Source organism: Dufourea novaeangliae, unplaced genomic scaffold, assembly GCF_001272555.1.
Source record: "Dufourea novaeangliae isolate 0120121106 unplaced genomic scaffold, ASM127255v1 scaffold7, whole genome shotgun sequence".
Lineage (NCBI taxonomy): Eukaryota > Metazoa > Arthropoda > Insecta > Hymenoptera > Halictidae > Dufourea > Dufourea novaeangliae.
Window position 1 is genome coordinate 5,071,658 of NW_015373896.1, and position 22,151 is coordinate 5,093,808.

Below are 22,151 nucleotides of genomic sequence, written 5' to 3' on the forward strand. Positions count from 1 at the left end.
ATGTATAACGACTTAAGACGTAATTTAAGACGTCTTATAGAAAATTTGGTCTGGCATAGAAATTCTATCCAATATAATAGAAACCAAATTCGCTAAAAAAAATCCATACTTTCACGAAGACGTCAGCACCATTATTATCGAATTACAATGTCACCGAACAGAACCCCTAAAACTTGACAAAATATTTCTCATTCATCTACTTCCACGTAAATAAAAATTAATTTAAAAATTTTATCGATTGTCCAAGCTGAAAAAAAAACCGTACGACATATTAAATTGTGCTTCTGGACTGTGACACGTTGCTTCGATTATTCACTGCAAGCGTATTAACCGATGCTGCTGGTCAAAGAGGTCCACGCTCCATCTTGCGCAGATCCGTATCATGATCTATTGCGGTCTACCCGCCGTGGCCCGGAGCGATCGGTGTATCGTGACCCTGACTGGTCTTTTACAATCCACCATTGTACCCTTCGGGCCTCTATACACACACCGCAGGTTGCACGGTATCGTGACCCGGAATCGGTGACCCGTGTCCGATCGGAACGCGTTAATCTCTTTGGGTCGGTGAAATTTTCGAACGGTCCGCGTAGACCAGAGGGTACGTGGTGGAGGACGAAGAGAAGGAGGATGAGGGCCACTTTCGCGATCACTCGGCGGCGCATTGATCACATTCCCGGGGAGCCGATCCGCGTTTATATTACGCGCCGATCAGATTCCCGGGGCGTTTATAAGCGCCAATACGCGGGGGAGGCACGAAGTATACCGGCGAGCTGCGTCAACAATTTCTAGTCAATTTATTTACCGTCGATATTGATTCGGTTTCCGCTCGAACATCTACGGGGTGGATAGCGCGAAAGAGGTGTACTTCGACGGGGGAACTATTGTCCGTGGCCACGTGTCCGACACGCGAATGTCGGACTTTCGGGGGGGAAGCCTGGACCTATCTATTTGATGCGGGCGAGCTTCGAGAACTAATCTGTGGGTGTTGTGGTGATGGTTCGAGATGGATAGTGGTAGAAGTAAAATGATACAGGGGAAATAAGTTTGTTTGAGAGTGTTAGATTGTTTTAGGTTGCATAGGGTTGAGCCAGAGATGGTAAGGATTTTGAGTTTGGATCTGTTGTTTGGACTTGACCTATGCATCTTAGAAACCTCTTGGTCTACGGATATAGAAAATCTTTAATCTGGGTCTAGGGGATCTTCAACTTGGATCTATGAGTTCTTAAAGCCTTAGTCTTAGACCACGGTTTATAGAAGCCTCTGTCCACAGATATTTGAGATCTCTGACTTAGGCCTCCGAATCTAGGGGATCTTCAGTTTGGACCTATGGCCAAAAGGTTTGTTTTAAAGGTGAAAGAACGTCGTATAAATGCAGGATCGAAAATGATTTCTCCGAGATACGAGGAGTTTTTGGTTACGATGGAGTTTGGCAAGAATACTTGTCCAGTATAGAATTCCAAGTGCTGGTCCTATGTATGTTCTCCGCATAAAAAGTCAATACTCACAGCACTTGTGCTCAGACAACTCGACTTATATGGATATGAATCGTCGATACGAGGAAAGAGCTGAAGAAGAAAATTGATTCTTGTATGTTCTTCGACGAGGTAAGTAAACAGAAAAGCATTTCCGTGTCTATATTACTAGGCGTACCAATATACATGTAATAAACCATAGATCCAACATAGTAGCGATACATTTTACATTCAGAATATTTTTCCAATATTCTGTTTTAGTCTAACTGGCAGAGAATAGTGGGTAACAAGTAACGAATATTGTTAATTGAATAATCATAGAACGAATACAGAGTTTCACAATATATCTCTGAGAAGCACATTTAATATTATAAGTACTTCCCTGCAGAACCAATAATTCTGACTTGTACCCTTTTTCCCGCCCATCAGGGACATAATTAAAAACATATTGGTACACCTAATACAAATAAATCCAACAAACATCCAAATTAGATTTAAAACTAACACCAAGAAAATACTGAGAACACTAAAAAACCAAACTCCACCATCCATATCTCCTACAAGTAGATATAGTCGGTAATGGTCAGACGTACTAACCAATGACCTGACAAACCTCCAAACTCAAGTTTCTCATGGATCCAGCCGTATTATTCTAAATTCTTAATCAATCTTCGGTCCCACCATCCACAGTGCATCGAACGAAAAATGAAAAGGGTCATCGTACGACAGGAAAGAGTCAGAGACGTCGGCGGCGGAGTTACGTTCGCCTAACAAAGTATTGTCGCAGAAAGTACGAACGAGTCGTGAAAAGGGGGTGCAAGGGGACGGAGGGTCGGCAGGGAATAACACTGGACCGGAGTTCGAATAAGTTTAACGAAGTGCCGGCGGACGTAACAGGCTCGAAGGGGGATAGGTCGCTCGGGGTGGCGGAGGGTGGGGGTTGGGACACACCGCGGCGGAGTAATCGAGTGATTAGGAAATTGATTCATAAGCCCCGTGGATCGGTGAACGACCGATTCGATCATTCCGCTCGGTAGCGTCGGCACGGTGCTGCCAGACTTAATCAACGAACAGAGAGAGAGAGAAAGATAGAGACAGAAAATGGTGGAATGACGTGAGGGTAGTTCAGGGGAAGAGAAACAACAAAGAAACGAAGAGGGGGAGGGTTGTGGGATGGGTGGGAAGTAAAAAAGAGCGACCGAAGAAGTTCGTCGAAGGTAAAAAGACGAAGGCGACTGGCAGAACGAGGAGAAAGCCGGAGGGGAAAAAGTTTTTTTATTGGCTAATTGATTCATTGCCTTATTGAATAGAGGGTACGATATATCGAGCGAGAACCAGTAACGGGAAATAACGGTACGAAGAAACGAACAAGTGAAAAACCGAACCGGCTGGCACGTAACTATATATCAGGATCAGGAAAGACACACGGAGGGGATGGTGAACTTTTCAACCCTTTGTGTGTGGACTACCATAGGGTGGGGGGTAAAGGAACGTTTAGTCTCCCAATCGAAGACGATTATATGCGCCGCGAAACGAGCTCGAAGAGTAGTAAAATAACGTTGTATAACGTACCAAAGATTAGGGGGTGGAAAGGGATGAATGAGGGCTGCCGCGGAATCTGCGCGTTTCCTGAAAAATAGTTCCATCCGACGACCGAGTGAAGGAAGCCAGAATAGAGAGAGCGGGATGGGGAGAGAATAATCGGAAGACAAAAAACGACGAGAGAAGAGAGAAGAGAATAGGTGCACAGGGGTCGAAAATAGTAGTCCCTTGAGGGGGTGAGGAAAAAAAAGACGGAGAAAGGAACAGAGAGGGAAATAGAGGTAAAGGTGGAGGAACCAAGCATAGGAGGGAATGGGTTACACGGAAGAGGTACGAAAGAGTACGAAGGGTGTGTGATGCAGGTGTTGACTGTCTGCGGGGGGATGGGACATGGTCGGTGGTGCGAGGAGACACAGTGATACAGTGGAGGGTTCCTGGAAAGAGTAGGGGATAGGTGAGATAAATAACAAGGTGGAAAAGGAGCGAGGCGACCGAGTGACAGAGAAGGTAACATTGGAGGAAAACTCTGAAGTCGATAGACGAAAGGGCGTAAAAGGGAAGTAAGGGGGGGGGTGGGATAGAAAAGATGAAAACGAGAGAAGGTAGAGGGTGGCGAGAGGAGGATGGGGCAGAGCATGGCGGAACGACGCTGGAAAATTGTGTGTGCGATGTGCTGAAGGATAGCGGAAAAGTGGGGGTGTTGTAAGGAAGGTGACAGAGATAATGGGCACGAGGGGGAGGGAGGAGGGTGGTGTGAGCCGGGAGTAAAAATGTGAAAGACAGTGGATGCCTGCGAATTGTAAAGACAGACGCGCGGTGGTACACAAAGCGCGAGCTGCCAGAGAGAACTGACACTCTTAAGGAGGATGGAGGGAAAGACAATGCAGCCTGAATGGAGAAAAAGGAAAGAATGTAAAGGAGATGGAAAACAAAAGGGGCACGCGCGAGGAATTGAAAGGAGAAAGTAGCGGGGGATGAATCGGGTGGGTAGGAATGGAGGAAGGTGTACAATGGGACAAGGGAGGAAAGGGCGAATAGAGGGAATAGATAGTTTTATTCATTGCCCCCGGGCATACGGAATCCACGGAAATGCCGAGTTATAGAGGGTGCGGTGGTATTCGTGGCGCTTGGGACGACGTCAGAGTGACTCTTTTCGGTGAAATGCGTCGAAATTTTGGAACGACCGTTCCATCGTTGGAATCATATCGACCGCACGATCCTCGACGTATTGTATCTGGGAAAATTATAAAAATTCAGACACAACACAGGAATAAATTTCGCGGTATGGATATGCAGATATTTTATTTGATGTTTTCTGCGATAAGATTCCGTCATATTGTTGGTATATTTATTCTACTTGTATTTGGTAGAAATGTTGATAATAACTATTTATTCTTCACCCTCGGTGAAATATGATGCATTCCAATTTTAGTTGTTAATCTGTTCCACGCATACGTTCAGATTATGGTAAATATTGTATTGCTGTAGATTAATTTATCCCTTTGGACACGTGATTAAGTTCAGTTTGTAATATATTTTGCCCTTTGCCTATGCATATTAAATTATACTCTAGTAATAGATTCACTGCCATTAATATGAAATAGGCCGATAAAATTACGCCACGAATTATTATAATGAATATTTTGTAAACCACCATCGAATTGAATCACCCCCATTGCATTCTATAATCACATCATCATTTTCAAACGGATGATTATGAAAAGGAAACACTATATTCAATTAAATTATAATAATTACTTTTTGTAAATTAACAAGTTTCGGTAGTTCATGAATATTTGTAAATGATAAACGGGACAGAATAAAACCACTGGGGAATCGAATCGTACCCATTGGTCTCTATAATCACGTGACCAGCCCCAAATGGACAACTATAAAAAGGGAACGTTTACTCTTATACACATACGATATAAGAAAAACCGTGTGTACGAACGTCGGTCATCAGCAAAGGTTCGCTAACGAAACGAATAACGAAACACCGACATTAAGTACGCAGTATCGATAGCACGAAATATCAAAGAACCCCAGGAACCATGGTAATTGAATACGATACCAGGGAACACCTCGAGAACCTCCGAGAAGTCGCGGTGGGCCAAACTTTTCCGGAAATTCGTGGCGGTGATCGAAATTCAGCGAGAACGGAAATTCGTAAAGACACGGCGTGTCTGTTCGCATCGTCGGCAGCATACCAAGCCCGTTCCCGCGGGAAATAATTGAATAATTCATTTCATAAACTACTGCGCCTCGAATAATTTTCGTTTCAACGGATTCATTCGCTGCGTCCACCTATAATATATACACGCGCGCGCAGGGGTAGTATTCATCGTTAAGAGCGTGTATCACGAAACAGAGGGAGAGACGTAAAGTTTCAAGGGGATGAAAAAAAAGAAAGAGGGAAAAATTAACCTTGCCTGAGCTTTCCTCAAATATTCCTTTAACCCAGTTGGGGTAAAATTATATAATCGAGTGGCCGATACGACTACTCCTCTCGACGGGCCGCGCACGTCGCGAACAATGTTCATAACTCACGTACACACCTACGCGGAAAATTTCATTCCCTCGTTATCGCGCCCCGCGCCGTCGTGTCGTTCCGGGAGAGACGGTCGCGAGCGGGCGAAACTTTTCCACCCCCCCGGTTACAAATTCAATTCGTTCCGAATTATCGGGGAAACGTCGTTACCGGCGTGTCATTAACCGGTCGTTTTACCCGGCACCTACCAGCGACCACCGATACACATCGAAATTCCCGACATAAAAATCCTGATAATTCCACCCAGCCAACCGTCCACCCCGTTGGTTTTTCTTCAGAACTGGGTATTAACGTCACACGCTCGTCCACGTTAATGGTGATCAATAACACGACCGAACCAACACACATACATTCCGGCCCACTTTCGTTTCTGTCTTTTCTTCGAAGCACGATTATTGGGCGATCATATACAGGGTGCGGCCGAATAACATGTACATGCGGGTACGAGGCGATTCCTTATGAAAAAATAGAAACAAAATATAGAATAAAGTTGTTTCATTTAAGGCTTAGTTTTCGAGAAACTCGACTTCGAAAATTAATCTGAAACACGTGTATTCAATATAGTAGTAAGTAGAAATGGTTTGCAATGAACAGACTGAGAGAAAATGCCGCATTAGTAGTGATACATAAATATGTAACTTGTACGTTACAAGAAACAATGTAATGGACAGAAGAATATTATGTAAAGCGAAGGAAATATATATTTATATGGTAAAAAGAAAACACGGAAATATTGCTAATAAGAGAAATTGGTGTTCAGAATTCTTCAAATGACAATATTTCGAAAGTGTGGCGTTTTTCCAAACCACAGATTTTACTTCGATTCAAAGGAAATGAATGGAAACTTTTGGATGATTTTGGAAACGTCCACACGAGTCTGACTCGATGTTATAAGGTAAGAGGTTAAGAGAATACCTTACCTTGTCATCGTGGGTCCAATATATGGCTGTCGGCGGTTCCGGGCTGTGACGCACCACGCAGGTGAGGTTCATCGTGCTGCCCCTGTTTATGAACATCTCCGGCTCGCCGACGATCGACGTGACTGGCTCTGTGGGATGAGAGGACAGACAGTGTTAGAACAGACATTGTATGAATGACGGGCATGACTTTCAAAAAGAAATAAAAGAATTTTTTAAACTAGGTTGGCTTAATATCGATATTTTTCGCTTCAAAATAACAAGACACAACATATATATCAGTCTCATAATTTTAAAATAACGATTTAAGAATTTGGGCGTTAAAGGGTTAAAGTAAATCGAGATTATTGAGGTTATAAATTGGGAAAAATCGAATAAGCAGTAAAAATGGTACAATATATTTAGACTTTAAAAACTTATGATATGGACGTTGTGCGTAACGTTCTGTAAGAGGAAAAATTACATTGGTACAGAAGCTTCAGTACCAATCTTTGATGGGAGTTGGAGATGAAGGTAAGTCACTTGAAATGGAAAAGGGAGGAGAATACAAGAATACGTATAACGTCACATGTGACGTCATTAAAATAGTTTAATCTAAATCAGTTAAATTAGACTTTAAACATAATGAAGCAATCATTTCTGAAAACAGTCGTACAATAATTTCTACACGCTCTTGTGTATGGTGTGCTTTATATGCGAAGTTAGTATACTAAGTCCTTCATAATATAGGTAAAGGCGTAAGTTTGGTAAGTCATTAGACATGCAGAACTTGACCTTGGAACTTTCAACATTATTATGAATATATGATCACTTCCGTGGCACGAGAACGTGACCTACAATTTCTTTGACCTAGCCCAGACGACCTGAATCTGATCTAACACTGTTTAGCCCAGATCTAATTTCAATATAAATCCAGACCTAACCCACGAACTTTAACCCTGCATACATGAGTCCTTTCTGACTCCCCATCGATTTTGTCTTTTCAGTATTATTATTACCTAACTTTTTTTTTATCTACAGTAATGTCTCGATGAGATCGACGGATTCGGAACCACTTCGGAGTGGAATGACGACGTTGTTTGTGCCGCATTCATCGAGGAATGACTGTATTACTTCTCAATTTTAATTCTTTGGTATAAGTTGTATACAAAGGTAACCACCTTTTAGTTAAAGTTTTTATTAATCCTGAACAATCGTGAAAATTCCTACCCCGTTAGATTCTGGAATTTTTTGACATTTTCTTTGACAAAGTTGGAATTTTTCATCGGCAAAATAAAATCGGAAAACTGGATTATTACAGCGACCATTACTTTTGGAAGCAGCTAATCTTGTAATATATTCACTCGAACTGAGAACAGTAGCTCGGTTAAAGTGCGAGTTAAGTCTGTGATCTGTCTGTGTCATGCCAGGGATAGAACTGTTATTAGCTTGGATTAGGTTCATAATTAGTCTACGACTACAGCGATGGAATAAAAGGAGAGGATGAATTCAGAGTGTGAGTTCCCATCTACAAAACCAGAACCAATCGATATACTCTACCCACGTTATCTAAAATTATCGGTTGGAATACATTCATTCCGAAAAAGTGACGACGAAATCCAGCGAAACAATGCAAACAATAAATCAATAATTGTAAACGTTTCGTGTGACGCGGCTATTTGCGTGTCGATTATGGCTGGATTCAGTGTATACACGATCAATCGATTTCTCTTCGAACAACGCTCGGGAAAAAAATTGAATAAAAACAGGGAAAAATAGAATTGAACAAAACGTTAAAAGTTTAACAAGAATTTATATTGTGTGCTTTACCCCGGTACGTAGGACAGCCCCATTTGTACGGTGCGGTATGATCGCCATGGCAGTACGGGAGGAAATAAATCGAATGCATAAAGGGACATTTTTCTGCACCCATAATTCCCTCTTTGTCGTAAAATTCATTTTCAAAATTCACGGGGGGTGCACGCCCACCGTGTCTGTCCGTCACACGCGATTTTTGTTCGCGCTAAACAATACGGCCGCGGTATTTTATTTTATATTCTATTCATCGTCGATTGCCAGTTTCCGTTGAATTATGATTGAAAACAGTCGACCGCGTCACTCTATCAGTCTTCAGAATCAAATTTGCAAAAATGAATTCTTCCGTAAAGGCTAGTATAAAAACCACCCCTCGCTGCCTTTTTCGATTCGTTTCCGCGTGAAATTCGGTCGCTCCGCGCCACTAATCGTACGACCATTCACTGTTATACTTTGCATTCTATTCCTTCACAATAATGTACAATCACTAAATAAATTTCTACTGAACTAATACTTTCACGAAACAATTCACTCGGAATTTCATAAAATTTCGAAACCCCCACTCATCGAACTTAAACCTGTTACAGTAGGCGCACCAATGACTATATTCAAATTCGATGAATTTTCCCGCTCTCAAGGGGATAAACGCACAGTGGCACCCGGTTTTGTTACGCCAATTCTCTCCAGAAACAAATATTCGATAGAAAGAAGAAATACCGGGCCACTCATCGACGAGCTGGTATTTCGAGCGGTGCAACACCATCGTGCAAAAAAAAAAAAAGCGGTTCTTTCAAAGCTAGGGAAGAACACACACGCTCCCTTGAAGCCAACATGTCCGAATTCAATACTCTTCGAACGCCAGGAGCGTGTGTGCAGGGGGCCAACAAAAGGCTGGGGGAACGCGCGATGCCGCGAGCCGCGGGGCTTTTGTGTTCTCTGATTATTTCTCCGGGTTCATTTCGCGGAGGCAAATACAAATTGGCTGGCAGAGCATGCGGAACGGGGGTTGCGAAGGATCGAAAAGAAAAAAAAAAAAGAAAGAAATGAAACGGACGTTGTAATTGAAATTCAAAGCAGATTTGGAATTGGGGACTCGTCAGGCAACGTAAGCTCGATTTGTCGGTGGGAGGATGCAATGTAGGGGTGGAGGAAACGATGTCGGATCGTAGAGACAATCCTGATAGACGTTTCGTAGAAAATAAAATTAACGAGCAACGCCCCCCTCCCCCTTTCACCCTCGAGTGAAACGGGAGCGACAGGCGATCCGACGGGAAGATTGGCGAGTACCTACCGAGGCGAGGCCAAACGGTAAAAATAGGTGGAGGAAGCAATCGGATAGTGTATATTGGAGGAGAGAATACTAACCGACCACCGAGAGATGCATGGAATGACCGATCGGCGGTGTCGTCGACACTTGACACTCGTACGTCCCGGAATCACGTCGCTGTGTGTATTTCACCTGCAAGGTCCAATCCTCGGTACGTGGGAAGTGGGTGGCGATGAAACGCTGGTCGGAGGTGTACGTCTCGACGCCGATGGTCAGCAGGTGTATGTCCCTGTGCCTCACCCAGGACACCTGTCGAATTCAGACGAACAGAAGATACAACGATGAATCAAGGAAAATAGAATAGATGCCTGTTTTAATACAGACGCCTCTCGATTATCGTCTGGTTTGTCCTACACGATTATTGTCCAGGAAAAAGTACGAAGGATTACGGTTAGAACTAATGACTCGGAATTCAAACTGATTTAGAATCATTCATGGTCGCATGGATGAAAAATCGTGCAACGAAACAAACAGACCGAACGCTTTTGTGTTTCATTATCTGACACACCCTGGCTATTGCAAGTGTTGCCTTGAGCATCGATGCATGTTTCAAAGCGGTTCGATTTAAAAAGGAATGATAAATAGAGTCGACATAAAAACTGATATAAAGCAACAGGTGCTCAGCATGGTGTGAACAACCAGTCGAGAAGACATGAAAAGAAGACGAACAGAGAAGAATGAAAAGCTTATAAGAACTCGCCGGTAAATAAATACAAATGAACTTAATGGACGATCCGGAGAATCTTATATTCCAGGTCATTGCATACGTTTTAAAACGGTTTATCCGAAGATTAATGACTATATACACTGCTGAATTAAAGAAAAGGTAGTTACTTTTAGATGTTCTTCACTTTTCAAATACGTTATTCATTAAATGGTGTTATCATTGAGACCAACAGACTTTTATCTGAATTTCAAACGATTATAATAAAAATTATATAAATAAATTATAATATTATCGATTGACCCAGGATGGTAGCCTCAAATGAACCTGGCCTAACACACCTAAGTTATCCTCTTCGAAGATACGGTCCAGAGGTACTTTATCTCAATTAGAAACAAGACTGTCTCACCCAGATAAAATAAGAATATAAGAACTTCGATAAAACCTCACAAAACTTCCCTTTTATTTTCAATCTATTAGAGCGTTCAATATAGCAGCAAAAGCTTTGTTTAGTAGATGGATAGGAGCAATGTTTAGTAGGACAATGTTCCCGCTACAATTCTAAAACATACAAAATTTCGTCAATTGAAAGAAATAGTATTTATAAAAAATAGTGAAATAGTGTACTATTAAGTAGCTTATTAGTACCAATACACAGTGAAATAGGTGTACCGATAAGTTACTGACATTAGTTGTACCAGTAAGTAACTTATTACCATAAAATGAATAACTTATTGATACACCTAACATAAGTAACCTACTAGTACTCCTATTTCATTATTAATACAATTCTCATTTAGTACATAAGTCGTTGAAACTACAAATTTCTACAATTATCCTCAGTATATTAATCATATAATCAACTTCCTGGCTACCTAACGAGACGCCACAAGTACGAACCTACTCGACTCTCCGATCGCAATCAAACTCCTTCGAACCTGATCAAAGTCCGGCCAATGAAAAACGCACCGGCCGGTGGACGCGCAATTTTCCGCGGTGGACCTACTTAAACTTTAAATTGAACTCTCGCTCGATTACCGTTCGAACGAATACCGAGATCGATTTCATCTCCGATCCCCGAACAGGGCGTAACTTTTAAATAATAGTCTACGCACGGTGGCCACCCCGACTCCATTAAACCATCCCCCCTCGTCATTCTCGCCCATTTTCCTCTCTCTGTTCCGCGACAATTTCCAGCTTTTCAACCCCGTAATAATTTCCCGGACGTTCGTTCAAACAATGACCGCGTCGTGAAAGAAGACGAAGTATCGGTATAAATTCCAAGCAGGATGTTCTTGGAACATGGAAAGAAAAATTGCAGAGAAAAAGGTGGTGATATGGAAAAACTGGCTAGCAGATCTGAATGTTTGCGGTTGGTTTTACGTTACACGGAAATTAAAACAGCTCATAAGATAAGTTTAATAAGTCTGGACTGCGGATTTAATGCATTTCTAGAATATCTGATCGTTCAAAATTCAATACAGCAAAAAGTTTCGAAACATTTATTCAGATGTTCTTGTTATTTCGAATCCACTGGAATCTTCAATAAGGTCAATGAATTTTCTCACAGAATTTGATGCACTTTTAAAATGAGTGTTGCACCGGTACAACACTGGACGTTAAAGGGTTAAGAATGAAGGGCATTATTTCTTTCACTTCGAGTACAAAAACAACAAAATAATTCATTACTTGAAATTCCTACTATTTCAAATCAATCTATAATTTTCAAATACCACTATTAAATGTAAAGTTCCGAAATAAACTATTTCAAATAGTTACATTATTATTGTCATTTCAAATAAAATGTACTCCCCTGGCCGTATTATCAAACCCCTGAAAAACGCAGATACCTCCGTCGATGACGGTCTCACATGTGTATATGTGTGTTCGTTGTCGAGGGCGCAAGAAATGCGCTGTTACCGTGGAAAACAACGACGGACCGTGCGGATAACTGCAATTAATGGTCCTGTAACCGGTCCCGATACGGTTCGCAAACATCAATTCCCGTCGCTTGGACAGCGATTGTTGTCGGTTAAATAATTATTAACGTTATCCACGACAGACTTTTTACACCTCTCCACCCTACCCAACAACCATAGCGTACGTACCGTTTAACCGTATACACGAGAGGATATGTGTGTATGCATGGGTGCGTGTATTGGGGCGGTGCACGATCGTTGAATATGCATTTATACGGTGGTACCGTAGTCATAGAGTCCAGCCGAAACGGTCGTACTTCACGCCTTCAACCGGTGTCATTGATTGCGCGCTGATGGTTTAATGCCGTTTGTTGTGCCGGCTCGTTAAATCGCCCCCCCCCCCTGGTCCATTTCACCCCTCTTGACACCCCTTTTTGGGTGTTCTCTAAACGGAGTACAAATTATTATTTGGGACGCACCGATAATCGGCGGCGGCTACGTTGCACAAAGGAATACTAACGAGACTCGGATAACGGGTGCAACGGGTGAGAAGCCAACGCTTGGTGAACACCTCAGTTCCCTTTAAATTGCACTTGCTTAAGGTAACGGTGGCGAGGTCAGTGAACCGTTTCAAATTCAAGTAGGGCTCACGTAGTGTTGTTACTTGTAATTACAGGTGAATCGAGGCGGGCCCGATGAAAACTTAACAGGTTCGGGTGCGGTGATGGCCACCTGAAGCCGTTAAATTACGGGAGAAAATATTCAATTTCTAAAGAGGAGCGTTTAGGGCTTCGTGAATAGAGTGGCTGTCAAAGATTTCCAGTTGGATTGTAATTTCAACGTATCTTTTTTGAAATATAATACGAATGAAACCTTGATTGGGGATTGTAAATTTACCGACTTTTTCAATTACCGGTAATTCGGCTGAAATATATTTATGAAACATTTTTTAAGAATTTTTACAAAACATCACATTTTTTTCATAAGGCCAGGTGTCCTAATACTTATTAGTAGTATGTGGTGACAATAAGTAGAAACGGAATGTAATGAACAGACATGACAGGAAGTTTTCAAATTCGACAGTCATGAAAACGAAGCATCTTATGAAGAAAATTTTATTCTACATTTTCGACATATTTTTCTATGTAAAATGACATCTTGTCGGGGATTGCACTACCAGTTTGGAAATGCCCTATATACTTAGTAGTAAAGTAATAACTAATCAATTAGTAGTAAAGTAATAATAAATGTATTTTATTATGATATTATTCCAACAATTAAAACTGCGACAGGCAACGTGTTTAACGGTACCTTGAAACTCTGAAGAAATAGGTTTATCTTGAACCGAAATTGAACGTTAGATTGTATGTGAACGCACGATACTGACCCCTCGTTTTCCTTACGTAAGAAGCTTACGAAGGTGAAATTCATGTGTTTGTATGGATTTTTTGGTATTTCATTTTATCCGGCGGCTTTAGTATCGACATGGACGTAACAGAGTTGACGACCGGACTGACAAGGGACCGTGCGAAAGTGTCAATCGCCGGTTTCGATGAAACTCGACACACAGAGGTGAAACGATGAAAAGTATTAGAAATGCTTTTTTTTTTATCGGGAAACGTTCGTGTCGACGAGGTGAAAACAGCCCTTAAACGTCGAGGATGGAAAACGTGTCGGTCTACGTAACAGTTTTAAAAAACGTGTATTAAATATTTAAACAATTATTTTCTGGTTAAATATCGATTCATTTTGAATTGGATTTGTGTGCTCAGTCGAATATCCTGCAAAACATGTGTTCTATCGGATGTTTATGGGCTGTTCTCACCTCTTTAACGTGAATATTTGTTAATAGAAGAAATACTTTAAAAAGATTGGTAGCCAAAGCTACCGCGGGAGCTCGGACGACAGACTCGCGCTCTGATTGATCGGGCTTTTTCGTTAATATCTCGTTAACAAAGCCTCGGATAACATTTTTGCCAAGAAAAAAGTTGTTTCAAATCACCCGAGGAACCCCCCACGTTCGGGAATTGAAGCTATTTTGGGACACCCTGTATTGTATAATCTCCCGTAAGTGTATTACCCAAATATAACTAGATATGTCAGCAAACCTATAGCACCTGTTTCGTTTCCTTCGTTTGACAGACGCAACAGGGCCGTCCACATTACCAATCCCCTAATTCTTCCAACCACTCGGTAAACCACGAAAGCATTCGGATCGCGCCGGCTTGAATGGAGGATAGAAATAAGGTACGTAAGCGTGAGAAAGCAAAACAGCTCGACGGCAATAACACGTTAGTCAAAACACCAACCAAAGCGGATCGAATGTAACCGTCTAGGTTGTGGATGCAGGAGTTGCATCGTAATGAGGGTTGAATCCAAGTAGCTATCGGAGCCGCGTATAAATTGCCACAGACAGGGAACCAAGAATACGCGACTAACAAGGCAACATTCTGAGGGGTTTAAGTAACGAACCGTGTGTATCGCGCCGTAAGCAAGCACCTTCCCCTTCCGAACGTCTTTAATCCCCGGGCGCTTAACGATTTGCCGAGATTTATCGTGGCGTCGCACGATCGTTAGCACACAGGGAAGGGGAGAGGGTGGAAAAAGCTGGATTTTCTTTTTCAGCCGAGTGAAATTTTCTGGGCCGTCGAGCCAGTCGTGTTTTCTGAAAAAAAAAACGTGCATCGAGCGTTATCGACGGCGCACGAAACGTAACCAGAGAGAGTGGGAGCCGAGCGGAGGGGGCAGCCGCGCGCGAAATAAAAACTGCTCGTGCGTACCGTGGGAAACAAAAAAACACCTACGACAAGCGGGCACGAAATCCTACGTTTTACTTAAATTCCAACGCCCGGTAAAATACACGGGGTTAGGGCACGAACAAAAGACGAGGAAGAAAAATAAAAGTTTTTCTCTACCCCCGTTTCGCGTATCGTACCGTGGAAAACAAGTCCCGGTTTGTTATACGGTTAGCAGCCTCGATGGGAGAAGTTGTATTGAGATGGTTATATTATCCACGACGATGATCCTACGTGGGCACTCTTGTGTTACGTTGCATCGTAGCGACGCCTGTCTACTAGCTCGCGGGTAGGGACCAGCGACGAGCTTGTAAGAGAGGCTGAGCTGCGCGGTGGGTGGGGCCCAGTGAAGTGGCGGAGAAGTCGGGATACGCGACTCGAACATTGGCTATGTGTACTTGGTGCGTTCAGTGATAGAATTAGTGGACAATAGTATTGCTCGTTTACTGCAATGAACGACGTAACTAAAAAATCACGGTTTTAGGGGAAACGATTTTGAATGTTTTGATTTTGTAAGAACATCGTATTAAAGTGACTGTCTTGGTGTGGTAGGTTTTGGTAGCTCACTTAAAGGATTCAACCGATAAAAAATAGAGACAACAATTGCTTTTTCTATATTAATAATTCAGTTAGAGGTTGATATATTTCCCAATGGGACAGAGACTCCATTAGAGTGGAGACGTTGTCTAAGGCCCTGAACGAAATTTGAGGCGTAACTGTCTCACATTTGTATCAAATTGTAAAAAGGAAATCGCCCAAGATTGTGGACTAGTTAATAGCAATGGTAGACTGCACTAGTATGGACTATAAAGTGGTTTATTTGAGGTCACGTTTGAACACATTTCACAACGAGAACGTTCGTTAATACGCACGAAATGCTTTCATAAATATAAAAGTGAAATAAGAGGATTCTATTGTTCACCGAAGGGCGACTAATTCCGCATGTTTTATTGGTGTCTTCACCTTGTTGATTGTAACTACTGGGTCGTTTGCTCGAAGGAGTTCCCGGGAATGGGTGGGATTATCGAGAGACTAACAACTAAAGCCGACAGGCGGACTAGAAGATAGACATTACTGTACGCTCCCGACTAGCGGTTAAAAGCAGCACGTAATCTGTTGATGTTCCAGAAAGTCGAGAGAGAAAATACAGCGTCTTCATGAAAATGTAAAAGTTATTCTACAAGCATAAATAAGTCGAAAATGTAGAAGAAAAATTTGTTGCATGATGCTTTCCATCTAGCATAATCGAATTTGAAATTCAGCAGATTTTCAAATATAATGATATTCGATACTGACCTTCGATTGTTTCAGATTTGATTCAAAGGATTTAAGTCGGCTGAAATGTCTGTTCATTACAACCCGTTTCTACTTATTGCCAGCACGAATACGCGCATGTTTCATGAATCTGCAAATTTGATCTTCTCGAAAACAGCCTCAAATGAAAAAAGGTTATTCTACACTTTTGATTTGTTTTTGCATATATATTCACCTCTCTCTCGCTTGTACCATCATATCAGCCACACCCTTTATACAAACATCCGTTTTATATTTTCATTGACAATATTCCTTTCTATTTAAACAGATTATTCTAATATTATTTCTTGCTTTTGCAAATTGTGTGAACAGCAGGATAGTTTTACTGTATCAAACACAGTAAAACGCACCATCTTTTATGATGCTATCTATCGTGGTTATTTGCGGGATTATTAATCGTACGCAATTTCGATTAATTCACGCGAATGATGTTTCCAGTACACGTTGTTTGCATAATCAGCAAGGATTATGTTAATCAATGACAAATTAATGTATGTGCGATCAATTTCTGTTAGAACTTCCACAGTATCACCAGACACAGTAGTAGCAACACGATCCATTGAACAGCGTCGCTGGCGATCGATTTGCAGAGTGGGAAAATCTTACTACAGAAGTAAAAGTGGCCGTTCGAGTCAGTGAACGCGTAAAATGACTTTATTCCCCGCGATTGGATATGCGACGCCACGACGGTGAATCGTGTCTAGCGTTATATTACAGGATATATCGTTGAATTTATCTTTCTATTAACAATCAAACCACCGTCGTAAAAATATACGGTTACCCTAAAAAACAAACCGGGTCAACCTTGTAATAAATATCCCGTTGCACTCCATTGTTCTCTTTGAAGGGACGAAATAATAATTAGGAAATTCCGAGCGCAAAGGGTAAAGAAATCGAAATGAAAATATTACGCGTGACTCATTAGAACTGATATTCAAGATAACACTAACTTTTCATTCTCACACTTTTTAATAACATCAAATATTTAAACGATACTTCAGCCATGTTTATATATTCTAACGATCTACTATTTTCTTGGGCGCCAGAATGACGCAAATACGATCGAAAGAGCACAATATTTGCGAAATATCGAAGAGCTTACGATATATTAAACGATAATAATACTTGATTATTATCTTTTCTGATTACGTCGAATAAATTACAAAGATTAGGAAAGTTCGACGTTCCAGGGTCTATTGGCACCGACTACAGGGAAACATTAAAATTTTCCGTGCTCTCCGGCGACCGAGCGGTGTCATTCTAGGGTTAATGGAGCTCAGGCCGCGCACAGACCGCGAAATTCGTATTCCATCGACTTCGGGAAGGGACTATCAAACTCTGACCGGGGCAACGTGAAAAATGAGGTTACTGTGAAGCGAGTACGTATTAAGGGTAACCTACAGAGTGTGTCGTAATGCTTAAAATCACCGACAAGGAGAATGATTCTATTGTGGCATTTCTATAGATGCATTTCTAAAAAGAAGAATTGAATAGAAACTCATTTTCCCATTACTGGCTCTGTTGCAGAAGTAAACGATAATATATGTGCAAGACTTCGGATTAACATTTGTATTCGAACGTGCTTCGTTCAGATGCATTCATTTCGATTAAAAGCACGAAATCCGTGATGTAATTATTACACGGGGATTTCTGGAAATCGCGGTACAATCGAATAAGAGGCGATTCGACATACAGGACCGAACCTAAAATGTACAATAAAATGTTTTCGTATGGATCTTTGTTGTTTGGGGAAAATCGGATTTGAAAACTAGGCGAGCTCGAATACTGTCTATACTGTCTGACTATCGCGTCCTGTTTCTACTTGTAGTGAACGTTCGTGATCGTGCATTGTGTTACCTATTTTCCGCTGGTATTATTATCTCTTCATCATTGAAATGTAAATTACTGATAATGTCCGATAATGTCATGCCAAATTTCTGTGAACATTAATATAGACATAACCAGTAATTAATTAAAATTATTATTATTATTATTGAAGAAATAACTCGAAAATGTACAATACAATTTTCGTAAATAGGGCTTTGTATGAAGATTTATCGAATACATATGCTATTGGATTGGATTCTATTAGTCTGTCTGTTCATTACTCGCTGTTTCTACTTACTGTCAGTAGATAGCCATGTATCTCAAATAAATCTCGGAGCCTTATATGAACAAACATTAATCGAGACTTTCAACCTATTTTTTTCATGAAGAATTACCAATAACGGACCACCCTGAATATAGTTTACCATTTTTTTAAATAATGTACCCCATGTACCTACCGAAACATTCTCCACAAAAATTCTCTTCCTCAACAAAAGAAAAACTCCGCTTCCCGTCCAAAATACAATCGCTGTACCAGTCGCCCAAGAATCTCCCTGTTCCCCAAAAAAACACAAAAGAATTCTCAACCCCGCTCGTCATCGAACAGCCCCCAAGCCATCCATCGTTTTCCTGACGGCCGATAACCGTTCGTGGTTCCTTGGTCCCGTGTAACATACATCGCGCTTGGTTTACTTACCGTACGATCCCCAAGGTTCCGGACCCGGCAGTTTAAGGTGGCTGTTTTCCCGACCAGCGTGGTGACATTCCTAGTCGCCGTGACGTCGAAGTACGGTCCACGGTCGAGCGGGTCCAGCGGGTGGTTCTGGTGCATCCCGTGATCGGAAGTGCCCCGGGCCAGTCCTTGCACTTTAAATAGGCGACCAGAGACCCAAGGGAGAGACAGACAGAGAGAGAGAAAAAGGACAAAAAACGTATAAGACAAACTCAAGAAACCAAAAAAAAAGAAAAAAGAAAAAAACATTAGCTACAAAAAACCACACAACGTCGCGGTTCTTTTATTTTTTTTTTTCGTTCTTCCTCTACGGTTGGTGTTCCCGGCGGGCTTGTTTCAATCTCCAGATTGCGGCGGATTGTTCTTTGACCCGATAAGCCATTTCCCGTTGGTCTGGTCGCGAGCGGCGCGGAGAGCCATCGCCACGCTGGGCCGCGCGCCGTTCCGCGGGAACGGGAAGAGAAATATTCGCCACGTTGAGCCGTTCGTTATCGGAATTTCGTTAACTCCTCGTGTTTACCGCCGCGTAGAGGAGAGAAAGAGGGGGAGAGAGAGGGAGGGATAGCAAGAGGCTTCGCCTACGATGTACGACCGGAACCGGGCGAGAAATCATTTTAACGTGTCCCGAAACTCGTGGTGACCGTAGGGGTAAAAGCTACGATATATCTGCCTTTTTCCCCCGTTCATCCCCCTCGGACATAGACCTTCTTACACCACCCTCCACACACATATCCGTGCTGTCGCCGGTAGTAAAGTATTAAAGCAGGGGAGGCGGCGGTGAAGTTTTCGTCGGAGTTTTCCGAAACTACTTTATCCCCCGTGATACGCGGAACCGCTGAGCGAAAAGAATCGTCAGTTTTCACATTCTTTCCGAGATCTTGGGGGAGAAAACAGCGAAGGAATGAAACGGCGAACCGTCAAAGCGTTATTACAATAAACGGCCAGGGTACTTTTATCGTTCGTACATCGCTGACTTCGCGAGAACCGTCACGCCAGGGTTCTTTGTATTCGTTCGGGACCGCAAACGCTTGAATAAGGGCGGACCGGAAGACGACGTGGGCTACGGGGAGGGAACAGAGGATTTTATTACATTTTCTTTTATCAAAAACGATGAAATACTGTTTGTTTAACGAAGATGTGTTTTGCTCCGATGAGAAACCACGGGTACAATAAATTCTGCCTTTTATTGTGCCTTCCTTCGCTGTGTACGTAACACGGGGTGAAACTTATTCACTCGTTGGACGATCTCGTATCGAGCAACTTTTAAAGGGGACCAGACACGATTCGAACGCGTGTGTACGAGAAATCATATTCTCCGTCGATGGAAATTTCTCTCAGTTTTGTTTTTCCCAGTGAATTTTCGATACTCGAAATTTCACGCGTGTGTATTAAAAAAAAAAAGGAAAAAATAGGAGTCGCGATTTTTATCTATCATTTTTATTTCGTTGCAGTTAATGGTTCGTGCGGCAGGGGAGGGAAACAATTCTATCCAATTTTGCTCCGAGGAACAATCACAGAGGAGGGGAGGTTCCAGGATCTGTTCGACACACGTGGCGGAATTTCCACTTACCCGAAAACAATAGACACAGGGTAAAGAGTACACCCTTCATTTTTCGTTTTTCTCTCTCATAGTCGATCCACGATGTCGTCGAAATCTGTATATGTGTGTGTATATATTTGTAGCGATGTATGCACGTCGCGATTTCAAAGAACGCACCACCACCTCTAATCTCCTCCCACAACCACCAGCACCACCAGCCCCCCAAGAGAGGGTTCCCGTTTCGACAATGAGGATTTTCGCGTCGACGGTCCTTTCCCAAGGACTTTCACTCGTCAATTGTTTGCGAATTATCCCTTCCCTTCCGGCGGCACGTTTAATCTCCTCCTGGCGTGGCGCAATAATCCCAGAATCCGAATAGAGAGAGAGAGAGAGAGACAGAAAGAGAGTACGAACAGTGGGTTCTATATCGGGTCTCGGAACAAAGGCGCGGAATTAAAATCGCGGGGCGAAAGTATCGGTCGAATCGATAGCATCCGATTTTCCTTGGCTTTTTCACTCGATGTCGCCATTATGGCCCGCCGCTTCGTTTTTCCCTCTTTTTTCTTTCCCTTTCCTTCCCCGTGATTTACGTGCTGGCATGCATAGAAATCGTCCTCGATACTTCTCTCCCGTGTGCCTCGTCCCCACGACACGCTCCTCTCATCTTTACCCGTTCGTCTGCTGTCTATTCAACCCTTTCTTACTGGTTAATTGACCGACGGGCACGAACGCGCGTTCCCATTCGATACACACGATCCTCTTACGAAACAAAAGGGGTCGGAGGGAAACCGCGAGAGAAAGAGACGGAACAAGAAAAAAAGAAAAAAATATATAAAAGCGTGTAACGATGAGAACGAAAAAAAAAACCAAAAAAAAAATCAGAGAACTAAACTGATCCTAGAACGTGTTTCCTTCCACCGTAACAGTTTCTATTATGCAAATCGTGAACGATCCAACCGATTCCGATCTCGTTCGTAGCCCGACGGCGAGGATCAGGGCAGAGGCCGGACCAATTCGGTGACGGAATTCTCGTTTCGAGGGGAACGTCGAGAAACGGTCGATCTAATTTTCCATCGGTTTCCAAATGTACGTGTGCACGACGACGAGAAGCAGCAGGTAAACCGCCGACGATGACGGCAGTGAGTTAAGTGTTTCCTTTGCGACGAGTCTCTCCGCGGGTTTCGACGAGCAAACCGCGACAGGTCGAACGTTTTCCCTGGCCCCGTGTTTCAGCGCGATAAAACTCGTGTTACGAACATCCGAGCGAAACTGATAGTGCATGCGACACGGCCCGGGAGAGACGCCCTGCCATCTGTCCTTGCACACGCCCCGCTTTCCCTCTCCCGAAGTCAACGGGGAAGATGGGGTAGACATCGTCCGGCGCAAGCGTGTATCCCTTTTGCCTCTATATTACTGACACGCACACTCCTGTCGCGAGCGGGCAGCATCCCCCTAGTAGTCCAGAATCGAATTCCATGCCTGCCTGATCCTTCGTCGTCCTTCTCGTAGTCATCGTCATTTGTTTATACATACACGTGTCACGGCACCAACACCGACTCTTCGACCCGTCTAACAAATATCAACGCAGCCAGTGGGAAAGTCGATCCTTTCCTGTCGTTCGCCTTGTAACCGCTAAATCGGGCTTATCGCTACGATCGTTGGTCTACATGAGAGAGAAAGAGAGAGAGAGAGAGAGAGAGAGAGAGAGAGAGAGAGAGAGAGAGAGAGAGGGAGAGACAGTAAACAAAAGGAAATACTT

General features: G+C 42.7%; 1 protein-coding gene across 1 annotated transcript in view; it reads right to left on the reverse strand.

Annotated features, from left to right (window-relative positions):
• LOC107192474 (lachesin-like) overlaps positions 1 to 20,609 on the reverse strand; it is a 55,667-nt gene extending 35,058 nt beyond the window's left edge. Inside the window, exons 1-4 of the mRNA XM_015581736.1 lie at positions 20,423 to 20,609; positions 18,817 to 18,986; positions 9,639 to 9,849; positions 6,483 to 6,610 (exon numbers count right to left, since the gene is read on the reverse strand). Of these exons, the coding sequence (XP_015437222.1) occupies positions 6,483 to 6,610; positions 9,639 to 9,849; positions 18,817 to 18,986; positions 20,423 to 20,462 (549 nt within the window). The 5' untranslated portion in view covers positions 20,463 to 20,609. The remainder of the gene's footprint in view (positions 1 to 6,482; positions 6,611 to 9,638; positions 9,850 to 18,816; positions 18,987 to 20,422) is intronic.
• Between the last annotated feature and the right edge of the window lie 1,542 nt (positions 20,610 to 22,151).